Raw genomic sequence first — 19,618 nt, 5'->3', positions numbered from 1 at the left:
TACCATGCCATGCGATGACATGCGTGCTTGAGGTTGCACGTGGTTTTAGAGCATTTTCAAAGCCTTGTTGAGAGTCTGTTTGACTCTCGTGCATAGGATCCTCGCGCTGAGAAACATCTTGCTTGACGAGGACTTGCAATGCCACGTGCTTTCCAGGTGCTTCCCTAGAACCATTTTCTTTGACAATGTCCGCTCCTGTGCGCGGTAGCAATTGTTGTGTCGATCCGGCGTGCCTCGTAAGTGCCGTGTGGTGCGACAAGGTTGGCGCATTCAGCGGAGGCGTGGTTCCGGTGGTGCTCATTGCTGGCTAGAACGCAACTCAGAAAGGAGTTGCCCTGGTGGCTTCGTGCAAAAATTTGTTTCCGTTCGAACCTAAGAAGGAATTGGTATGGTGAATTGGTGCAAAAGTTTCTCTCAACCAGAATCCACCAAGCGTTAAGTGGATCTCAGCATGATTGACATGCGTATTAGCCATTACAGTTACTCCGTTTCGCAGCTGCATCGAAGGAAAGTTTCCCTCACATGCGTCTATAACCTGCTGAAGAATCGGCCCAGCATGAAAGACATTGTCATGCTGTCACACAATGACAAATGCAGGGGGATTACCTAGCTCCAGACGCACCAGCCGCGAGATAATGATTCCTCAATTTCTAGTGAGGTTTCTCTCAAATACAAGAGATTTAAAACAGTCTCTCATGCGGAATCGCAGCACTTGAGCCCAGGACCTTGTGTACAGGCTTCTTATGCCGTTGACGTTTAGCTTTCTTGTGTTTAACGTTAAATGTAACATTCAGATAAACCGTTTGCATCTCTACCTTGGCGGCTGCCGCCTTCGACGTATCCTATCAGAGATAATGCAATTCTCAGATGGTGCACTTTCGAAAACAACTAGAGGATTTCATTGCGTCTTGAAACCGGGCAGACATTTAAAACCATGGCGTTGTAGAATACGAAAGCAACCCTTCACAGCGATTTCCAGTGGAAAATGTGCTTACAGTAGTGTTGCAATACAAAAAGCATTCGTGAAGTTACTTTAAATACTTGGGAGAAGTTCTTTTGGTTGGAGGGGTGGTACATGTCTCGAGGAATTAGTACAAAAGGCCTATCTGTTCATGATAGTCGAAGGAGTCACGGTTGGATACTTGCTCTTCAGGATGAGGATGAGAGGACTCTGGTCGAGTATCATGGTTATTAATATCTCCTCTCAACAGGAACGAGCAAAGGGTGCACTTTCTTGCTTGCACATAAAAATGAGAAGAAAAGGAAATAGGCGAAATTCACAAATCTAACATTGCACTATTTGTCGACACTATCACACTGTTGTCTGCGAATTGTTGAAGGTTCAGGAAAAAGATTATGGTAAATTATATGTCCAAAGACAGAAGCTTCAGTATGTACTTAGTGCAAAGAATGGACGAAATCCTCTGGAACAGCTCGCAGCAATCAACGGGTGTTTCGCCTCCCAGAGAACTCAATTCGAAGGGACAATTCACAAGTATGTCCACTGCAAATGCCTACATCTATGGTTTCGACACGAAACCATTATTACCCTCAAGTATTATTATTATCTCAGGAAACTATGCTCACAACCACGAGCAGTCTAATCTGACAGGAGGTTTATCTGTTACAACTTTCTGCCCGTGAGCTTGTTGTACACTGGGCATGGTGAGGGTTGTAATGTTGCTGGATCTGCTGCTCAGCCCCATCTTCGAATGAAATCATAGTTACAGTAGAACCCTTCACTCTTAGCTACCCATTGGCACCCATAATAACTGTTGCAATTGCAACGAGAGTTCAACACATCAAATGTCGCAGTTCGCTTGCCAGCTGCCTCAAAGACGCACAAATAAGATCCTAGGTACTCCTTGGCAATATTAACAGAGTATTGCTGCTCAGAGTGAACTACGCGAACCCCCAAATCTTGGTTGGATTTTCTGCAATGGACCTTGAGCTCAGAAACAGGTTTTAAACCATTTCCAATACTTACATATGCTCCTTCTACTGTAAGCATTACCTGCAGGAGTGAGGATACCAGGACCACAACAGCGAAGATGAGGTTAGTCACCTTAGAACTCAACATTGCCATGGTAAGAATCTGGGGCAACTTGATCTCCTTCCTGTTTCATGTAAATCAAAGTCTAGTTCGTCAATTGCTTGTAAACCAGTCGATGTCTAATTTGAAGAGTGTTCTACTTTCAGTCTCAGAACTGAACTTCCCTAGAGTGGATCTGATATTAAAAACTGACCAAACTGCATGCAACGGTAGGCTCAATTGCAAAAGAAGATGGATTCGCCACAGCATCAAATTAATTTGAGCAAGGGATACTGTAGGTACAAGTTAGAAGATATGGACCATGACACTCAAGAGCAGAGTATGTTGATTAACGCGAACTCTGAGAGCGTGAGAGAATCTGCTGGATCTTGACTACATTGTTCTACACTTCTGACGAACGCTCCAGGTAAGGACCGCCACAAGGATTGTCGAGATACTTTGAAGAGAGGGGCATATATATGTGGGTATATATATATACATATACGCACACACACACACACACATTGATAGATATATAGATAGATATTTTTGCCCGTGTCTTTTTAAGGAAGCGACAAGGACAGGGCTTCTACTGGTAAATTCGGGCTAGTGTTGTGACTGCTCAGGGATACGGATTAGGATACTTCAGTGTGAACAATTGTACGTTGATTGTGATGTGCCTGCTACCCTTGTGAATCTTAATGCCTGTAGATTAAAATGGGCGAATAATATCATAATCGTGAGGGTCCATGGGATACTAATTTTATTTCTCTGCGGGCGGTGTTGTTTGACATTGAATAATTAAAAGACGTTCAAGCAACTGTAGCTGAAGATGCATGATCTTTCTGTTATGTAAATTTTACCAGTGCGGGTGGACTACAAGGTTTTGCTTCTTTCATTATCATTTTTCGTGAATCGCATGTGTTTTTTTGGTGCTTTTATTGCTTCTTGATGCAGGTTTCGGTCTCTGATAGAATTAAACATATAAGATCTTGTAGGTGTGAGGCATGTGATTACATTATTAGTTGCAGATAATCCTGGTTGCAGTTTTGCTTCACTTGGTAATTTCTCCACTGAACTGAAACCAAAATCAAAGCAATCAGAATCCGACCCTTGACTTTCACCTGTTTCGTGCTCATAACGCTTACTTGTGTTTTTATCCGGAGCGCATGTTGGGAACAAGTCTTGTCACGAGAAGAAATCAAGTAATAGATGCAAACTGCTCACAGCGTATCAAACGGATGGATGCTGATGGCTAAGTGTTATGCAAGGAAACTCTGATCAAGGGGCATCAGAATGCGTTACTGTAGAATACAAGATAGGGTAAGAATTGATTGAAGTCCCATTCCAGACGTACCAATGAGCATCATGTAGTCTTTGTGATGGAAGCATCCATTTATGTAATCAAATCTGCTTTGTAGAACTGGGTTTCATCTCAGATGTCTGATGTCCGCAACAAATATGACATGGTCAGTGTCAATCAACTTCGGCATATCGAGATAGAACCGAGTAGCTACAGCTGCTAACTGGCTTATCACTTCTGCGAAATGTGAATCGGACCGATCATCTTTGTCTCGAATCTTCATGTGAAGTCATTTGCAATTACTGTACAGGCCGAGACATACTTTCTTACTTGCCGGGACTGCGGAGAGATCGGAACAGTGGAGAAGCGATATTGTCGTCTTACAGCTCCCTAAGAAGTTCGAAACTGGGATTTTGACCAGACTGCCTCAGATACTGTAAGAAGTTGCATTTGTTAGTGGTAACCAACTAAGTTCCCACAGTGATCAGTTGTCTTAGTGCCAGAGAACTATTGTAGAGTGAGCCAGCAAACCCATTGTACCATACGAGAGCCAATCATTACACAAATCTTCCTTCGACAGTCAAATTTACAACAGAACCAGGACAAGAAATGGTCAGTCAAGTACTCGTAAACTGGAATTCTTGTCCAAAGCATACTTTGTATACATGGATATGGTACAACTATTAATGGTTTAGGATGACCAGATCCAGCACGAGGTTTTCACATTACAATATCACCAAGAATTATACCTAAATAATTCCCCGCGTCGACCTCATCCTTGAGGAAAGCTGATCTACTCTATATATGTACATCATACAACTACTTGTTTCTCCTAGTCATTGAGAAGATGGCATGCCCATCGGAATGATCGGTAATAGGTTCAAGACTCACAGTTCCTCCACGAGCAACCCAACTTTGAGAAGGTAGCTGGTTGCAAGAACAAAACGAGGGTGTAATGGAAATTGGATCAAACAATGCTGGATTGGAGAGGAGCGAGCTCTTGCGAGGTCAGAATTGAGGTTGACCTAGAGTGCAACGTTCGGTAATCACCACAAGGAGATTCGCACTGAAGAAGTGAATAGCCTTTCAATCCTTTCAGGTCCACCACTACATCGCTAACAAATACTATAGGATTCTTGACGTCTTTACCATCAGGAAATCGGCTTCCCTCTTTTACACTCTGCTCACAAGAGCTAGGAAATTGATTGTCTCTCCTGCTACCAGATTCAATACTTGAGGAGAGATCTCCACAACTTCGTTGTCGAAGCTGCAGCCGTTCGTAATCAATCATGGATGAAAATAGGCCGGGCCCCTTGGAGGACGTTACTGACGGCTGGGTGTGACATGCTACCCGTTGAAAGTTGGGGCGCATGTGGAAAGTGTCCTCTAGCTTATTTGGTTTCTTGACGAGGTCATCACTGGAGGCAAAATCAGACATTCCTGGATTCTGCACTATCACCAACATTGGCTTGTGGGTACCTCCGTTTTCAGAGATCGAGGCTGGCTGAAGGATGCAACAATAGCTGTCAGAAGTTGCTAAGAATATTGGGCATATCGGTTCTTCCTGGTGTTTACAGGTGAAAGTTGTATAGTTAACCACGTTTCAATCCGATGAATTTGTTTGTCATTGAATCGTGAGTCATAATAAAAAATTTAAATCAGGTTTCTTAGAATCAGAAGTTTTCAATCAGGATGCAACCCGGCAAAGAAAGAGAGGAACTCACCACTCCAATGTGCCATTCTTTGTGATCCAAGTTATTAAACTGCTTTTCATTAATTTCCTGCCAAAGGACATAACTACGGCTTCAGACGACTGTTCACCGCCCACTATACTGGAGGGGTTCAAGAGTACTTACAAAATCAAGAAACGTTTCAAGTATGCAGCAAATTGAGAGGAACAAGTACCATACCACACAGTAAATTGGTGGCAAGATACGTTGACCAGAGGGATGCAGAGTTGGAATAACGGTGAAAAATGGGGTCAGCTCTCTGGATCTGAAGGTCCATCTGCAGACAGTTTTTGCAAGACGTAAACATCCCGATAACATTTCCTGCCATTCAATTATAAAAATAGAAAGAGACAAGGAAGGAAGATAGCGGGAAGATGACAGGAGAGAATCATGACAGTCAAGTGGAATGTGCAAAATGAATAATCCTGGTTATTTTGGCAAAATAATCAGTAACTTTGCCACACGAATTCCTAATTAGGCATGTAGACTGCTTTACTTACACTTCAGCACGCAAGTGGATTCCTTATCGAGGTTTTCACTCAACAAATAGGATGCAACTGTTATAAGTACTCACCCAATGTAGAAGAAGATTCCAATCTCTACAAACTCTCGGAGAAGCAGGCGCACCCAATATTCCTTGCCTATACCATCAGCCAGTCCATACATCTGCCCACGATGAAGTAGCCTAGAAGTTAGATATCATTCCTAACGCAAGAGTTCCACCAAAGAAGCCTAGGCTGAGAAGAGGGGCAGCATGTTTTAACATAGACTAGGCTGTGCAATTATAGCTAGTGTTTCCGAATCGTAACCCTCAAAATGCTGATGATTCTTTGTAGGATTAAGAAAAAACTAAAATCAAAAATCAAATAAAAGATCATCAGAGAGTTCAACCGCTCACCAAAATTTCAGCAACAGCCATTATCAGCATTGCACGCTGAAAATTTCTGCAACAAAAGTAAGAAGGAACACTTGAGACCAGATCTATCATACTCTAGACATCAGAGCAGTAGGTCGAGACTTACAATCAACGCAATAGAATGATGACTTGAGTTTCCTTGAATATGAAAACTAGATGGTTATTCGAAGAATTACTTGAACATAGTGTACTTGGTGTAAACAGCTGAATGCAACATGTGAATGCCCTCCTCCTGAATCTGCTGTAGCTGTGCTCTCAGTGCTGACAGGTTCCGAGCAACGTGTACAACAATGACGTAAAGAAGTAGCCCATAAATTAACACCACCAACACCTGCATGGGCAAAGAACAAGTGAGTTAACTGTTTGCCTAAATAGAAACTGTCTCACAAATGGCACGCCAGAAAATACTGTTCTGCGCAAATACACAGGAGTAGTCCCTGACAAATTAATGTTGGTTGTCTTTCGCAAGGCAGGAATATCTAAAAGACACAGCCCCCGTTCGCAATTCCTACGATTAATCTGCCAAGTTTAAAAGAACCTTATCATAAACTCTACAGTACGCCTGATATGATGAACCCAACCAGAACAACATCGAGCATTTAACACAAAGAGGGCCCCCTCACCTTGCTTGAATTCTTTCAACAATTTTCCAAGCACTAGTTCTTTAGAGCGCTATAAGTTCATCGTAGTCATGGAAAAAATCTATGCCCAAAATTTCTTTCTATTTCTTTTACGTCCAATAACAACAAGATAGCGCAGGCAAATTTAGAAGAAGAAGATACTCACACCAAATTGAGGAACAGCTGCTTTGTAACCAGTGAGGGTCAAGTACAAGAGCGAGGCAAGGCCGGCGATGCTACGGCGTTCAGTGATAGTAAGCTGCTCGTGCATAGTACAGTAGCCATGGGCGATCAGGAGGAAGGCAACAAAGCACGCAGTCTCGAAGAAAATTCGTGTTACAAAAACTCCAAAGGCTACCCAGAATGAGCAAGTGCTCAAGTTCAGGCACGAATACCTACAGAACAACTTACGAGTTAGGAAAGATAGAGTAGAGTACAGATTTTAAGCAACAGTTCTCTAAAATGTCACACAATCACAGGTTCGATGAAGACAACCAATAAAGTAATGATCAATGTAAAATGTGTACAAGTTCAGATGCATTTTAGCAGAGCTTGGGAGCTGAAAATCACATCGATGGTACCAATCTGTCCAGTGCTACCAAATGCGGTTATTCAATAAACACTGAATTTGCAAAATGTCCTGGCTAGCTTAGTGTCGAAGGAAAGGTACCAGAATATGAAGGAGAGGCCCAGGACAATCGCCTTGAGCATTGGGACAATTGTCAATACCCATTGCAAATTACTAGTCTGCAATTCCAACAGTCACCGTCTTGTCAATTCTCCGTCGAATGCGTCCAAGATAGAAAATGGACAAGACTCCACACCTCTCTGGCGTTGTACGAATATTTTGGTACTCGTTCATAATCAAATGGACTATATCACAAGTTCAGACCAGATGAATTACATCTTTTCAATTGCAAATTTCCGAAACGCGCCGCTGAGGGATACATCTTTACTGTTAATATACCAATCATTAACTATTAGTTGATTATTAACGACTTCCAAATGATTAAAATCTTTAAATTCACTGCTAGGTTGGAAGTAAACGACACAGTAGACGAAATATTTCCTCTGGAACACGATCACAAATTCCTAAAGAAAGCGGCACCAAAATGCTACAGCCTGCCATCCCTTCTTCGCAGCAATATGCTTAGCCTTCCCGTTCTACAATCTCTCCTATCCATTCTATTTTCTCGCTTCATAACTACCCGAAAGCTTCTAACAAGTAAAAATAAAATGAAAACCACTAGCGCGCTCTCCTCGTGAGATAGGGGATCCATTCTCATTGTGACAAGACAAACTTAGCACACTTCAATTCTTTCGCTACATTACAATACATGTAAATGGGTACTTTCTTAGCTTCAAAATTCCATATGTACTTTCGAAATCGTACCTGCCATTGCCGCTTGGTCCAAGTGTTCAGAGTCCACACACACACTAGTACCATCCACGTGACCAAGAGCCCAAAGAAGAGACAAGGCAGCTGCCTGTACGACTCCTCCCATGCGCTGGGGCTGGCGATCATAGGTTTCTGCACTTGCTCGATGGTGGAGCCCATCGTTTGCGAGGCCTACGGATAGCCCCACCACCTCAGCCTCCCCACTCTCGCAAGAAATTAAATTCTGCGGTCTGCACGCCAGTGGTTCGGCTAGCGATTCATCCTACAAGGTTTCACTACACATTTTCGTATCGTTCTGTACAACAAAGACGTCCCAGGTACAAAGATGGTGGTGCGTTTCTTCCTCCAAAAAGAAAGATCGTTGTGGAGCTGACTTCCAATTGCCCATAAAAACTAGCAACAAGTTAGCCGAGCCCCGATTAGAATGTCGCCATTCAGATAGTCCAAGATAAGTTTCTCAGCTTGGAACCACAATCGACTGTTGTTGTCTCCATGGTTAAACGCCCAACCCGGGATGACCTTCTCGCAAAGGGTATTCCGCCCTCGCACGCGCCTCCCAGAACACCTTTACCACGCAGTATTACAAATTTGACAGGAGCCCTGTCAAGAGGTGTGTCGAATAGAACAGAGTCAGGTCATTCGAATATCGAAAAAGGAAGTTGCCTTCTGCTCAAAACGCAATCCTCTTCCGCCCTGCAGAAACCCAGAACAGTGTCAAAGTCATGAACAACTCAAAGGTTTCCAAACTAACACCTCGTTTCCCCTCTTTCTCTTCATCTTCCTCTCGTTCTTTCTCTTCCTCTCATCCGTCAAAACTAATCAATTCATCCCACAAGAAAAAACCCCCTCGCGGAATTCAAACGCAATCAGTCCTGAAGAAGAGTCACGCCCTTCTCTCGGACATCTCAGGTTTCGATTAACCCACCGAAACCTATCATAACAAAGTAAGAATGAAACATCCAACAATGCTTCAACACTTCCAGTACTCCAAATTGAAGGAGTATCTGCACACATGAGCTGATGAGACAACGAAAGCGAGCACTTGATTACCTGAAACTCTGCCTATGTACAAATACAACTATCGCACATCACTGAACTTCAATTTTCAAGACAAGGAGCTCGACATTGAAGCTCGGTCACCTTCCAACACAAGTAGCTGCAGCGAGTAATGACGAGACACGACCACATTTGTATAGCATTTACTACACCACCGCTCTCAACTTCTCGGATCACCCCCCTCCCCCCAGATTCAACAGCAAGTTCTGGTCACCATCCCCCCCCCCCCCCCCCCCCCGCAGACAACAACAAACCATAATTACATCCTCAACAGTAATCCCCTCCAGCGCAACGTCTTTCTCCCCCATGATAAACATAATCCCCTTCCTGACGAAATCTACGTCAAAAGAGTCCTCACAGTAAAATTCATCGTAATAAGTCTCCGAGGATTGTTTTACCAGTTGGACAAAACACTCACACCATTTAGGGTTCCCAACTCATTCTAATTCTGTAACAAGCTGTTCGCATGATTAGTGAAAAATAATACTGTGTACTTGGTCGGGATTCAGCAGCGTAAACTGTGGGACTTGAGCGTCAACTATTAGACCTAATCAACAGAGATTCACTCATCAGCACTGGCCCCACAATATTACATTGAATTAGTCTAGGTTTATAGGAATTTGTGGCTACATGATTGCAGTATGATCAAAAGCTTCAGTGGGGGGATAATACAACTTTATTGTTACTGTTGAGAGCATTCCATTCCTCTCAAGAAGTGCAACTTGATGGGATGTTCGATTCATTTATTAAACGAATAAATGATAAACGAACACTGTCCCAGCTTGATTGTGTGAATTTGCTGGGAGCCAATTCGTAGACTCCAAGCACGAAAAAAACTTTTCCCCGATGGCAGAATAGGACAAACGGGGTTGCTAATCCAAATGACCCAACGGCTTAGTTCCGCATCTCAATCCTAATTTGCCGCACGAAAAAGGTCCTTCGAACTCTGTTTTTCTTCATTCGGGCAAGGCGCGACATCTTTAGGGTGGATAAGAAATAGCTACGAAATCCAAAATAATATTCACCTGGGCATGCAAGTATCCTCGCGCCCGCAGCCGGTGTCAGTGCGTTGCAGGGCCTGCTGCTCACTGCAGTACTCTTATTATTAACCCAGTAGAAAACAAAGTAGCAAATCACCTACTTTCATAGCTTCTTCAACACCCATCAAAACCCTTCAACCAAACGAACTCCACACTCACCCCCACCCAGCAACCAGTTCAATCAAGTCACGCAAACTCCCCCCCACCCGACGACTGCGTCCCACGGAATCAATTATGCTACTACAAGAATCATTCTTCCAAATGCACGTCTACACTTGTCACAATAACAAATTACAGTAATAAAGAGAAAGATGAAAAGGAAGAAGGGGAAAAAAAATACTGGGTGGCCACGACGATCTAGTAAAACCACATCGGCAACACGTAAGCTAAGAAGAGGATCCCTTAGCCCACAGAACAACTCAGCAACGAGCAGAAAAAAGAACTAGATGATCGCTACTAAAGTTAGCGGCACTCTCGAGATGATGAATAATGGGACGGTGGGATGAGAGCTTACTGTAAATAACGAACGATGAGTCTCAGGTGCTGCAGAATGTGCAGGGCCGAGAGAGAAGGAAGCGCACACTCACTCACACACACACTCACACAAACACAAGTACAGACACACATAACAAGGGATTTGCGGTGTTCTGTGAGAAAGAATGGAGCTAAAGCTAGAGGTGCTCTACAGCAGATCCATAGGGCTTACGTGGCCCCCACCCAGTTGCGAATTCCTCGCCCCCATGTGTTCCTTATCAGAACCCTGAATGCTATTTCTGGTACCAAGTCTGTTACCAGATATATCCTGGCAACACTCCTTGTAACTCAAGCAGCTAGGGGTGGATTTGATTCGATTTTTTTCCCTTTGTTGTGATTGTTGCTCTGCTATTGGGTGCGTGGTGCTGGACCCAAAGTGGAGTTGTATCTGCTGAACTGGGGCTGATAAATATTAAAAAAAAAAAAAAAAAAAAAAAAAAAAAAAGTGTTAATTGTGTTTAGATTGTTATAAAAAAAAATTGGCCCCCTTGAAGCAACTGTGGTCTCTACTATCCACACATGGAAGTCATTTCTTAATATTGACTTGTGTGTTTGACTCTTATTGAAGCCTTCAGCAGCAGTGGGCAATAAATAATCCATGTGGCCAAGGGGATTTTGATACTATGTGTCCATGACTCTTTTTTTCAATTCCACAAAGAATTCTACAAAATAAAATAAAAAATTGCTCTAGGGTTTTGGTAATTTTTCCATCACATGTTGCATACTCCTCCATACAGACACAAAGTGAAGTATGAATTAAGTGATAACTATTGCTATTTAGTTATTTACTTAGTTCCATTGTGACAATCAAGTTACTTAAGCATTTGCCCATGTTTTGAATGAAAAGGTTGTAAATATTTCCCTCAGTGAATTGTGATCAGATAATGACTTTTTGCCTGGACTAAGGTTCTGCTCTTTCAAACTTTTTGAGAGGAATGGTGCATAAAACAAACATATAAACATCATGAGCATGATCTGGGTTCAATATTTGTAAGGATTTTTAATAAGATAAATAATAATAACCATAATGTAGCCCCTCTCTCTTACTTTTATTTTATTTTACTTTATTTTTTATTATTTTTTTGAAATCGTCAAAACCCAATCAATTCGAATATACCCGGTTCGAGAATCTTCTTACAACAATAATAGACTTCATATATATTTTTTGAATCAGTCATACAATCACAATTAAAAGAATAATCATAGTCATGAAGTATCTGAAATACAAAAAAGCATGTAAAACCTTCCACAGTGAACTCATTGGAAAAGCGTTTAAAAGCCATTTTCTGGATAATTTTTATCACCATGTTAGGTATGTAATATGTGATTTTTATTCCTATTCGAATGAACATAAAATCAATATAATTTGATTGTCCACGTCAAAATCTGTGTTAAGAAGTCTTGCTAAAATTTATAAATAAAAGTTTGCACCAATTAAAAACAAAGAAAACTTTATTTACAATAAAGTAACTATTTTTTCTTTTAATATGATTCTTTTTACAGAACAGTAATGGTTTCTTCCTGTTTCTTTTAATAAACAATTAAAACTTTTTCAGAATAATATTTTCCTATTGTTTTTATGATGTAATTATGCTTTAATCATGCAATTCCAACCTTGAATTAGTCCATGCTTTGATCGTAGACAATATACTCTTAATCTCAAGTGTTCCCTGTATTATGAATACTAATTAAGGAAAAAAATTATTATTGTCCAGCAAGCTGTGAGACTGAATTCCAGATCCCAGGTCCTAAGTACGCAATATAAAATTCTAACCCATTCAGAAAAAAAGAATGATTCGACACCTAAAAACGAATCAGGACCCGAGGCTTAACAAACACAATTAACATAACCCCTTTAATAATAATAACAATGACTTGTCAATATAAAATTAAACGAGGATATTCCGTGTGTACAGCTCAGTTACTCAGGGTTAATTTTATTTTAAGCAAAATCAGGTTTCCATCCAAATTTCTTTTTGACATTTAATATCAACCCACTTCACCTACTTTGTAGTGAAAGCTTATCCATCCACTTGGGCAATGGCCCCAAAACGAATGAAGATGTTGAATTTGGATGAATAACAATGATATAAATATAAATATATATACATATATATATATATATATATATATATATTGGCATAGATGGATAGATAGATAGATAGATAGATAGATAGGGTAAACTGGACAAAGAGGATGGGGATCCATGGATATAATGACGGGGATGGAGATGATTTTAGTGCCCCAACTGGCAGCCCGAAGAATAGGGATCCCCCTTATGCATGGATTCATGGATAAGGAAGGGTGAAGTAGCCATCACCATTTTATCAATTCCAGTTGGAACTGACGTCGTGGGGCCTGCAAAAGATGCCCCAAAGGTGGACGATTCTATCCTGGAAAAGGTGACCATGAGTGGGTGAGTGAGTGAGTGATTTAGAGAGAGAGAGAAATGGAGTGATTCATTCCCATATGTGACAAATGATTCTTTGCTTATTGAGGTGGCATTATATATATATATATATATATATATTAAATAGCAGTTGACTATCTGTTCGTGGTGTGAAAATTGTGCTTCGGAGCAACCTTATCTTTACTATATTATATTTACATTTATATTTTATATATATATATATTTTATAAACATTTATAAACATATATAAACATATAAACATATATTTATATTTTATAAACATATATATATATATATATATATACATATGTTTCAATTTTATTTGTGTTTGCCTTTTTGAAACAGGCCAAGTAACAAAATCTGGAAGTCCTGAGTGATTAGATAACTGGTCAACAGCAGTGAGTGGATTGCATTGGTTTGTGTGATAATTTTTGCAGCTTTTTTCTTGTCTTGTCTTCTCCTTTTTATTTCCTTCATTGGTCGGAGGAAGATTTAATAGACCTGAATCCACCAGCTGTTCTTGTAACAAATATCAATAAGGAAAGAAGAAGAAGAAGAAGCAAAAAGTGCCAAAACAGCTTTGGTATTACTAATTAATTATTATTATTATTATTGTCATTGGGCAGATTTTACGCTGTACAATAATAGCACTTTGGTCTCTGGGTTGGACTACTTACCAATTAACATGGTGATGCAAATAAGTCCAATCTGTGATCCTTTTGGTAAATTTGAAGGTATACTTCACATTTCTTACAAGTATAAAAAATAAAATGCCATTGGGGGCATTAAGAAAATGAAGGACTTCATTACCTTTATAATTAAATCTTAAAACATCATTAAATATTTTTTTATATTGTTGCAAAGAATATACAATCTTTCTTAAAAAGAAAGAAATAGAATATACATACATACATACATATAGAGTTCAAACACAGAAAATCAAGGAGAAAACAAAACAAAATAAAAGAGACATCTTAAAATCAAAGATAAGTTATTTGAAGCTAGAACATATAACATCAAGAATGATAAAGGAAAGCACATCATCAAAAAAATTCATTGTATAATATATACATACATAATGTAGAATCAAACTATTAAATTCTATACAACAATCCAGAAAATTGGCAAGAGTACATTATCTGTGTAAGTTAGATGGAAAAATTAAAAATACTACTGAAGAATTCTCTACAAACTAAGAGCTATCCTAGAAAATAGAGGATTAATTAAAAACAATATATGTAGACTTCATGGCATAAGTATATAATTTTTAAAAGCATTAAAATTTATATTTTAAAGAAAACTTGGCAATTACAAATATGTGCTAATATTCAAATTCTTTAATTTAAAATAATATTTCATAAATTAATATAAATAAGAATATAATATATTAATATTAATATAATAGCCTCAAATTAAAAATATATATTTTTTGACATCTATTTGATGATATAATAAAGGATTTCAAACATGGCCTTTTTGGATGATATGATATAAGCTCAAAGTATCTTGTGATATTTTTAAATGTTACTAGATACTTCATCAAATCATCCACCTTGTAATGTAGATAGATTTGAAATCAAAATATCAAAAGACAGACGAGTCAAATATAAAAAAATTGTGTTGCTTGCCTTAGCTCTCCTTCCTCTTTGACTTGATACCATACTACCTAATACCATGCTTTGGCGCTCTAAAATAAAACAAATCCTCCAAGTTTTAGAAAAGTTGACCTATTTCAAAGTTGATGAGGAATTTGATAAATTGTTTAAAGAATACTACCAATAGGTTGACAACAAATTTTAGGACAACTTCTTTGAATTCAATGATGCAAAAAAAACTTGTTGTGATTCACGACACAATTAACAACTCTTGTTTCATGGTTACTTAAAAATTCTATACCTAAATTGCACTATTAAATTTAAATTATCTTATGAATGATTTCAATGCTGAGTTTTGCTAAATAGCGAGAATGTGGTGAGAGGGCTTTTAAACAATACTTTCATCCATCAAAGACTACATCATTTTAAAAATCCAAAGCAACTATCTACGAGCCAATATTGCTTGGTAATTGGCTTTAGCACTAGAGTATATTGGATTAAATTAGAATAGAGCCAATGTCAGAAGATTAAGAAAGACCCAAGATGTTTAGCAATAGCATTGTATGGCTCTTTATTAATTGGATGATTTAGGTCATTTTATCACTCCAACAATATTATATGTTGTAGCTAGATACTATCCAAAAGCTTCAAATTAACCAAACTTTGAGCTTATTTGGCTTTGAACATTGCATTCGACTTGTTGACAAGATACAATTATACCACAATGAGCGCCTAAATAATAACAAAGATAATTCTTTGATAGAAAAAAAAAAAAAAAAAAAAAAAAAGTTGTGAATGCTCAAATTATTTGTAACCTTGACCATTGTATTATCAATCTTATCACTAGTTGGTATGGATCTTGCATAGACACAATAATATTTAAGAAGATGAAGATATTCAAAAATCTCAAAAAATACTTTAATCTTAGATGATACTTGTAACAGGGTATAGATAAGATAATTATATAGATAATTAGAACCATGAAATTTTCTAGAATTGGAATTTAGTGGACCACATAGGATCTACCATAAAACATTCTAAAAAAGATTTAGGATGATTATTTAGATGGAGTCCACCATAGAACATTATGGAAGAAAGCTTAGGGCGGTTATTTAGATGGGATCCACATAGAACCTTCTAAAAAAGGAGTTTATGGTAATTATCTAAATAGAGTCCACAACATAGGAACATTCTAGAAAGTCTAAGGTGGTAGGACAAGGTATAAATAAGACTAGCCAAGGTCTTTTGGGGCATCTGATCAAGTTTGGCTTCCGATCCTTTCTCTTAGTAAAGTTTGGTTGTGCATCTTTCTATTGAAATCTATTCTATTTTATTTTTGTTTGCTCATTTTTGTCTTTCATGTCTTATTTTGTTTAGTTCCATTCAATTTTGTTCTGGTCTGTTTTGTCTTATTTGGTGAAGAAGCCTTATGTTGTTGTGGATTGGAAGGATCTAGGTTTTTTGAAATAGTCTAATCCTATTTTAGTACTTCTTAACAAACTTGGCCGATGGTGTAAGTAAGACAATTATTTCTAGCTACAAGTTTCTTATATCAAAATGATTGATTAATGGAGAATTCAACTATTATTTGGCTACAACACATATTACAAATAAATACTACATAGAGATTCTAAAAGGCATGTGGACTTTGCTCAAAGAAATTTGTATTCAATATAATCAAACAAAGGATATGAAATACATTATAGACTAGATTATTTCTTATTATATTTTGTATAATATATTGGCTAATTTGAATAATGTATGGACAATTGAATTCATTGATACTAGCTAAGAGCTATTAGAGAATTTTGCTACAAAATTGGAATAGACAATTCTCTTTAGAAAAATGGTTTGATACAAAGTTATGGCATACAATTATGCATTGGATGTTTTATCAATACATGATTCAAACTAGAAGATTGTGACTTGATTTTCTATAGCATCTTCAATATTCAAGATTTAGTTTGTCTACACATGATATTCCTTGTGTATTGTGCAAGAAAAAATAAAAATAAAAGTTTTGAATCTTACTGCATTTTTTTTTCTTTATATTATTGTGAAATACATTATAGAATTGACGCCTCTAAAATCTTGTATTTGTGGCCTCCAAAGTTATAGACAACAAAATAATATGTAATTTGAAAAAAAATGTATTACAAAATAAGTGAATAAAACTGAGCTCCTTTTATATGGCTACTATGTCTTGTATAGCATACACATCTATATCATTAAGTAAGAACCTCTTTACTAATATTCTATACTTGACTTACTTAATGTGTGAAGAGACAAGAGATAAATACTACAAGAGAAGTGATTTATTGTAGGTGATTTTGATAAGAGAGAAGTGCCATGGATAGGCAGAATAGAGAGTGTATTAAGATGTCATTTATATGAGGTATTTAAGAGATTTTATCAATACATTTTTTTTTCTTTTTTTTTTTTCTTTTTTTTCCTCTCTCACTCTTTTTCTCCCCTCTCCTTCCCTTGATTCAATACCTTATTTTATTATAAATAGTATTACATTGATTAACAAAAATAGAATTTTAGAGTGCTTCAAAAGTTTTGTTGAGGAGTTATTATTAATGAGATATTATTTTTAATTTTATTTGTTTAATTTAATTATAATGGCAACTACCTAATTTATGATTATCTTTCAACATATGTAGAATTGATTCCATTCATTATCTAACTTCTATTTCTCATTCTTCATTGGATTTGTGAAATACTATCCCTAAGTACTTTCTTCTATCTTCTAGATTCCATGCAATATTGTGGCTTACTAGCTCAAAGCAAGAGTAATGGAAAAATAGAGAACACTGGAACAAAATGTGAATACAACTGCTAGCCTAGATAGAAATAGCTAAATCATAGAAATGTATTCTTTTGTCTTTAATTAGAGTAAATTCTTCATGGGACCATATTATTTTTCCATCAATAAAAGGCATGTATATTACAAGAGGATTCAAAGAGTAGCAACACTTCTTTGAAATGTGATTTGTTGTCTATATCAAAAACCTCATTTTTTAAAGGGTTAATGAAGTTTCATATAGTTTTTTGTAGTTGGATTTTAGAGATTTATTTATCTTGGTCAAATTATATTCCTTAAATGTCCAACTTTAGTAGAGCAAAATATCAGCTTTTTAACACTTTGTAAAAATTAGAGTCTTTTTTTAAGCCAAGTAAGTCAATATAATAATAGAACCATAGGATTATTTTATTTTTTTGCTAAATTTTAGATTCTATGTTGAAAAAATTTCAAGACTATCATTTTTGTAAGATTGGCTATTCTATAAGAAATACAATGTATTATTCCTAGAATTTTGTAAGCCTATTAATTTTGTAAAAAATGTAATATATTATCTTTAGAATTTGCTTTAATTTTGAAGGCTGTAGCTTGCATAATAAATATATATGACAAAAATTATAAAGTTTTGTTTTTTTGCAAAATAGCTCATAATGATGTCATCTCTAGAATATGAGGCCTTCAAAATCTCACTTTCAAGGCTTTCAAAACCTTGCACCCAAGGCATACAAAATCTCACATTGTTTTCATCACTTCTTTTTATACAAACTCTACACAATCAAATCTAAGCCATTACATTAGATTTTAGAATTGATAATAATACAAATTCACAATCCAAATCCTAAAATTGAAGATATTATATATAAATCACATTTTAAGTTACAAACTGATTTTTTATTCATATGCTTTCTTCACAAAGGCTATAATATGTTCTATTTTTTGCATGCTCTTTTTTGAAATTAATTGACATTGAACCAAATCAAAGAACTTCTCTTCTCTATCACATTTTCAAATCATCTCTCTTTCTTTTTTTTTCTACATCTAATTTCTTCTTTTTAAATATCATCTAATCTCTCACCAACTTCTCTTTCATTTTCAATTTTTTTTGTAAAAAAACTTTAGCTATCTCACTACCATGCTTTGGTAAGGCCTAATGCTTTGTTATTACAAGATTTTCAGCTATTATGACTCTAGTAATGTATTGGCCACTATGCAATGCCTTTTTGAAGATTCTCTTTTTGACTTTGAAACAAGTAGTTGACTTCTCTTTTTTGAAATGATGGTGGCAATGTTGCCAAGCAATAGACATCTTACAAAAGATAATATTAGTGATAAGTATGAGAATCACATACAAATGAAAGAGAGTAAGAGATTATGCTCCTCCTTATACACCTCTTCTAATTCAACAGGTTTGTCAATGGAAAAGCCTCTGAAATATTCTCATGCAGTGATTCTTTAAGCAATAAATTCAAATTGAGGCAATGGCAATGGTAAATTGGTCATCAATACTACCATGGAGTCTTGTGGCAATATTGGCAAAATTGAATTTGTTACCATGGTAGAATCATTCTTGTAGAAAGAGGAGTTATTTGACTTTGTATGGTATAAAGCATGTATCCTTTCAAAGAGTAGATATGTGCCTTTCAACTTTATAGCCAATGTGTGTATATCTCACTTTTGATCCTTTTCATCAATACAAGCACATGTATCAATTGACCAATCATACATGTTGAAAAAATTTGCTTTAAATGTATGCAATTGCGATAGCATGTTGGTTGCAAAAATGTTAAACTTGTTTTTTGATGCCTTGTTCACTTAAGCAGTCAACTATGCCAAAGCTTTAATCATGGTTGTTTGCTTCCCGCATACCTTTATCTTATTGGAACCATACAACTTTTGAAAAAAAAATTGAGTCTTCTAGCCAACACACAATCATGGATTACTCATTTATTTAGAAATTACATCCTTTGCCATTGTTTGAAAGGCTCGAGAACTTCTTCAGAGGCACAAGGAATAACAAAAAAGAATAAGAATGATGGACATAGAATATTAAGTTGACATGTTAAGTCAACTTGATATTAGTTGGAATATCACCAAAATATTAAGTGATACTTCACAAAATATCATGGATAATAAAGTTTCAGTAATGATATTTTGGATTTGATATTTTGAATGATCTT

General features: G+C 37.0%; 1 protein-coding gene and 1 long non-coding RNA gene across 3 annotated transcripts; both read right to left on the bottom strand.

Annotated features, from left to right (window-relative positions):
- Window positions 1-1,331: 1,331 nt before the first annotated feature.
- LOC149989595 (uncharacterized) lies at window positions 1,332-2,535 on the bottom strand. The gene is made up of 2 exons (XR_016502309.1): window positions 2,336-2,535; window positions 1,332-2,014 (listed from the first exon to the last, which is right to left on the bottom strand). It is a non-coding gene; the product is annotated as an uncharacterized LOC149989595 (long non-coding RNA).
- A 1,412-nt stretch (window positions 2,536-3,947) lies between these two features.
- On the bottom strand, window positions 3,948-9,233 carry LOC112280536 (uncharacterized). Of its 2 annotated transcripts, none has more exons than XM_090249265.1 (10): window positions 9,051-9,233; window positions 7,995-8,693; window positions 7,272-7,348; window positions 6,768-6,996; window positions 6,158-6,312; window positions 5,964-6,009; window positions 5,640-5,731; window positions 5,246-5,342; window positions 5,060-5,116; window positions 3,948-4,899 (listed from the first exon to the last, which is right to left on the bottom strand). In XM_090249265.1, the coding sequence occupies exons 2-10, from the start codon at window positions 8,157-8,159 to the stop codon at window positions 4,303-4,305; spliced, it is 1,515 nt and encodes a 504-aa protein (XP_090105391.1). In that variant the 5' UTR covers window positions 8,160-8,693; window positions 9,051-9,233; the 3' UTR covers window positions 3,948-4,302. The 2 variants fall into 2 exon arrangements, with proteins under 2 accessions (XP_090105391.1, XP_024371902.1); XM_024516134.3 differs by having other exon boundaries at window positions 3,948-4,839.
- Between the last annotated feature and the right edge of the window lie 10,385 nt (window positions 9,234-19,618).

Source organism: Physcomitrium patens, chromosome 3 (assembly GCF_059467195.1).
Source record: "Physcomitrium patens ecotype Gransden chromosome 3, ASM5946719v1, whole genome shotgun sequence".
NCBI classification, from domain to species: Eukaryota; Viridiplantae; Streptophyta; class Bryopsida; order Funariales; family Funariaceae; genus Physcomitrium; species Physcomitrium patens.
Note: the sequence above shows the minus strand (reverse complement) of the source record. Positions and strands in the feature narration are given on the sequence as shown.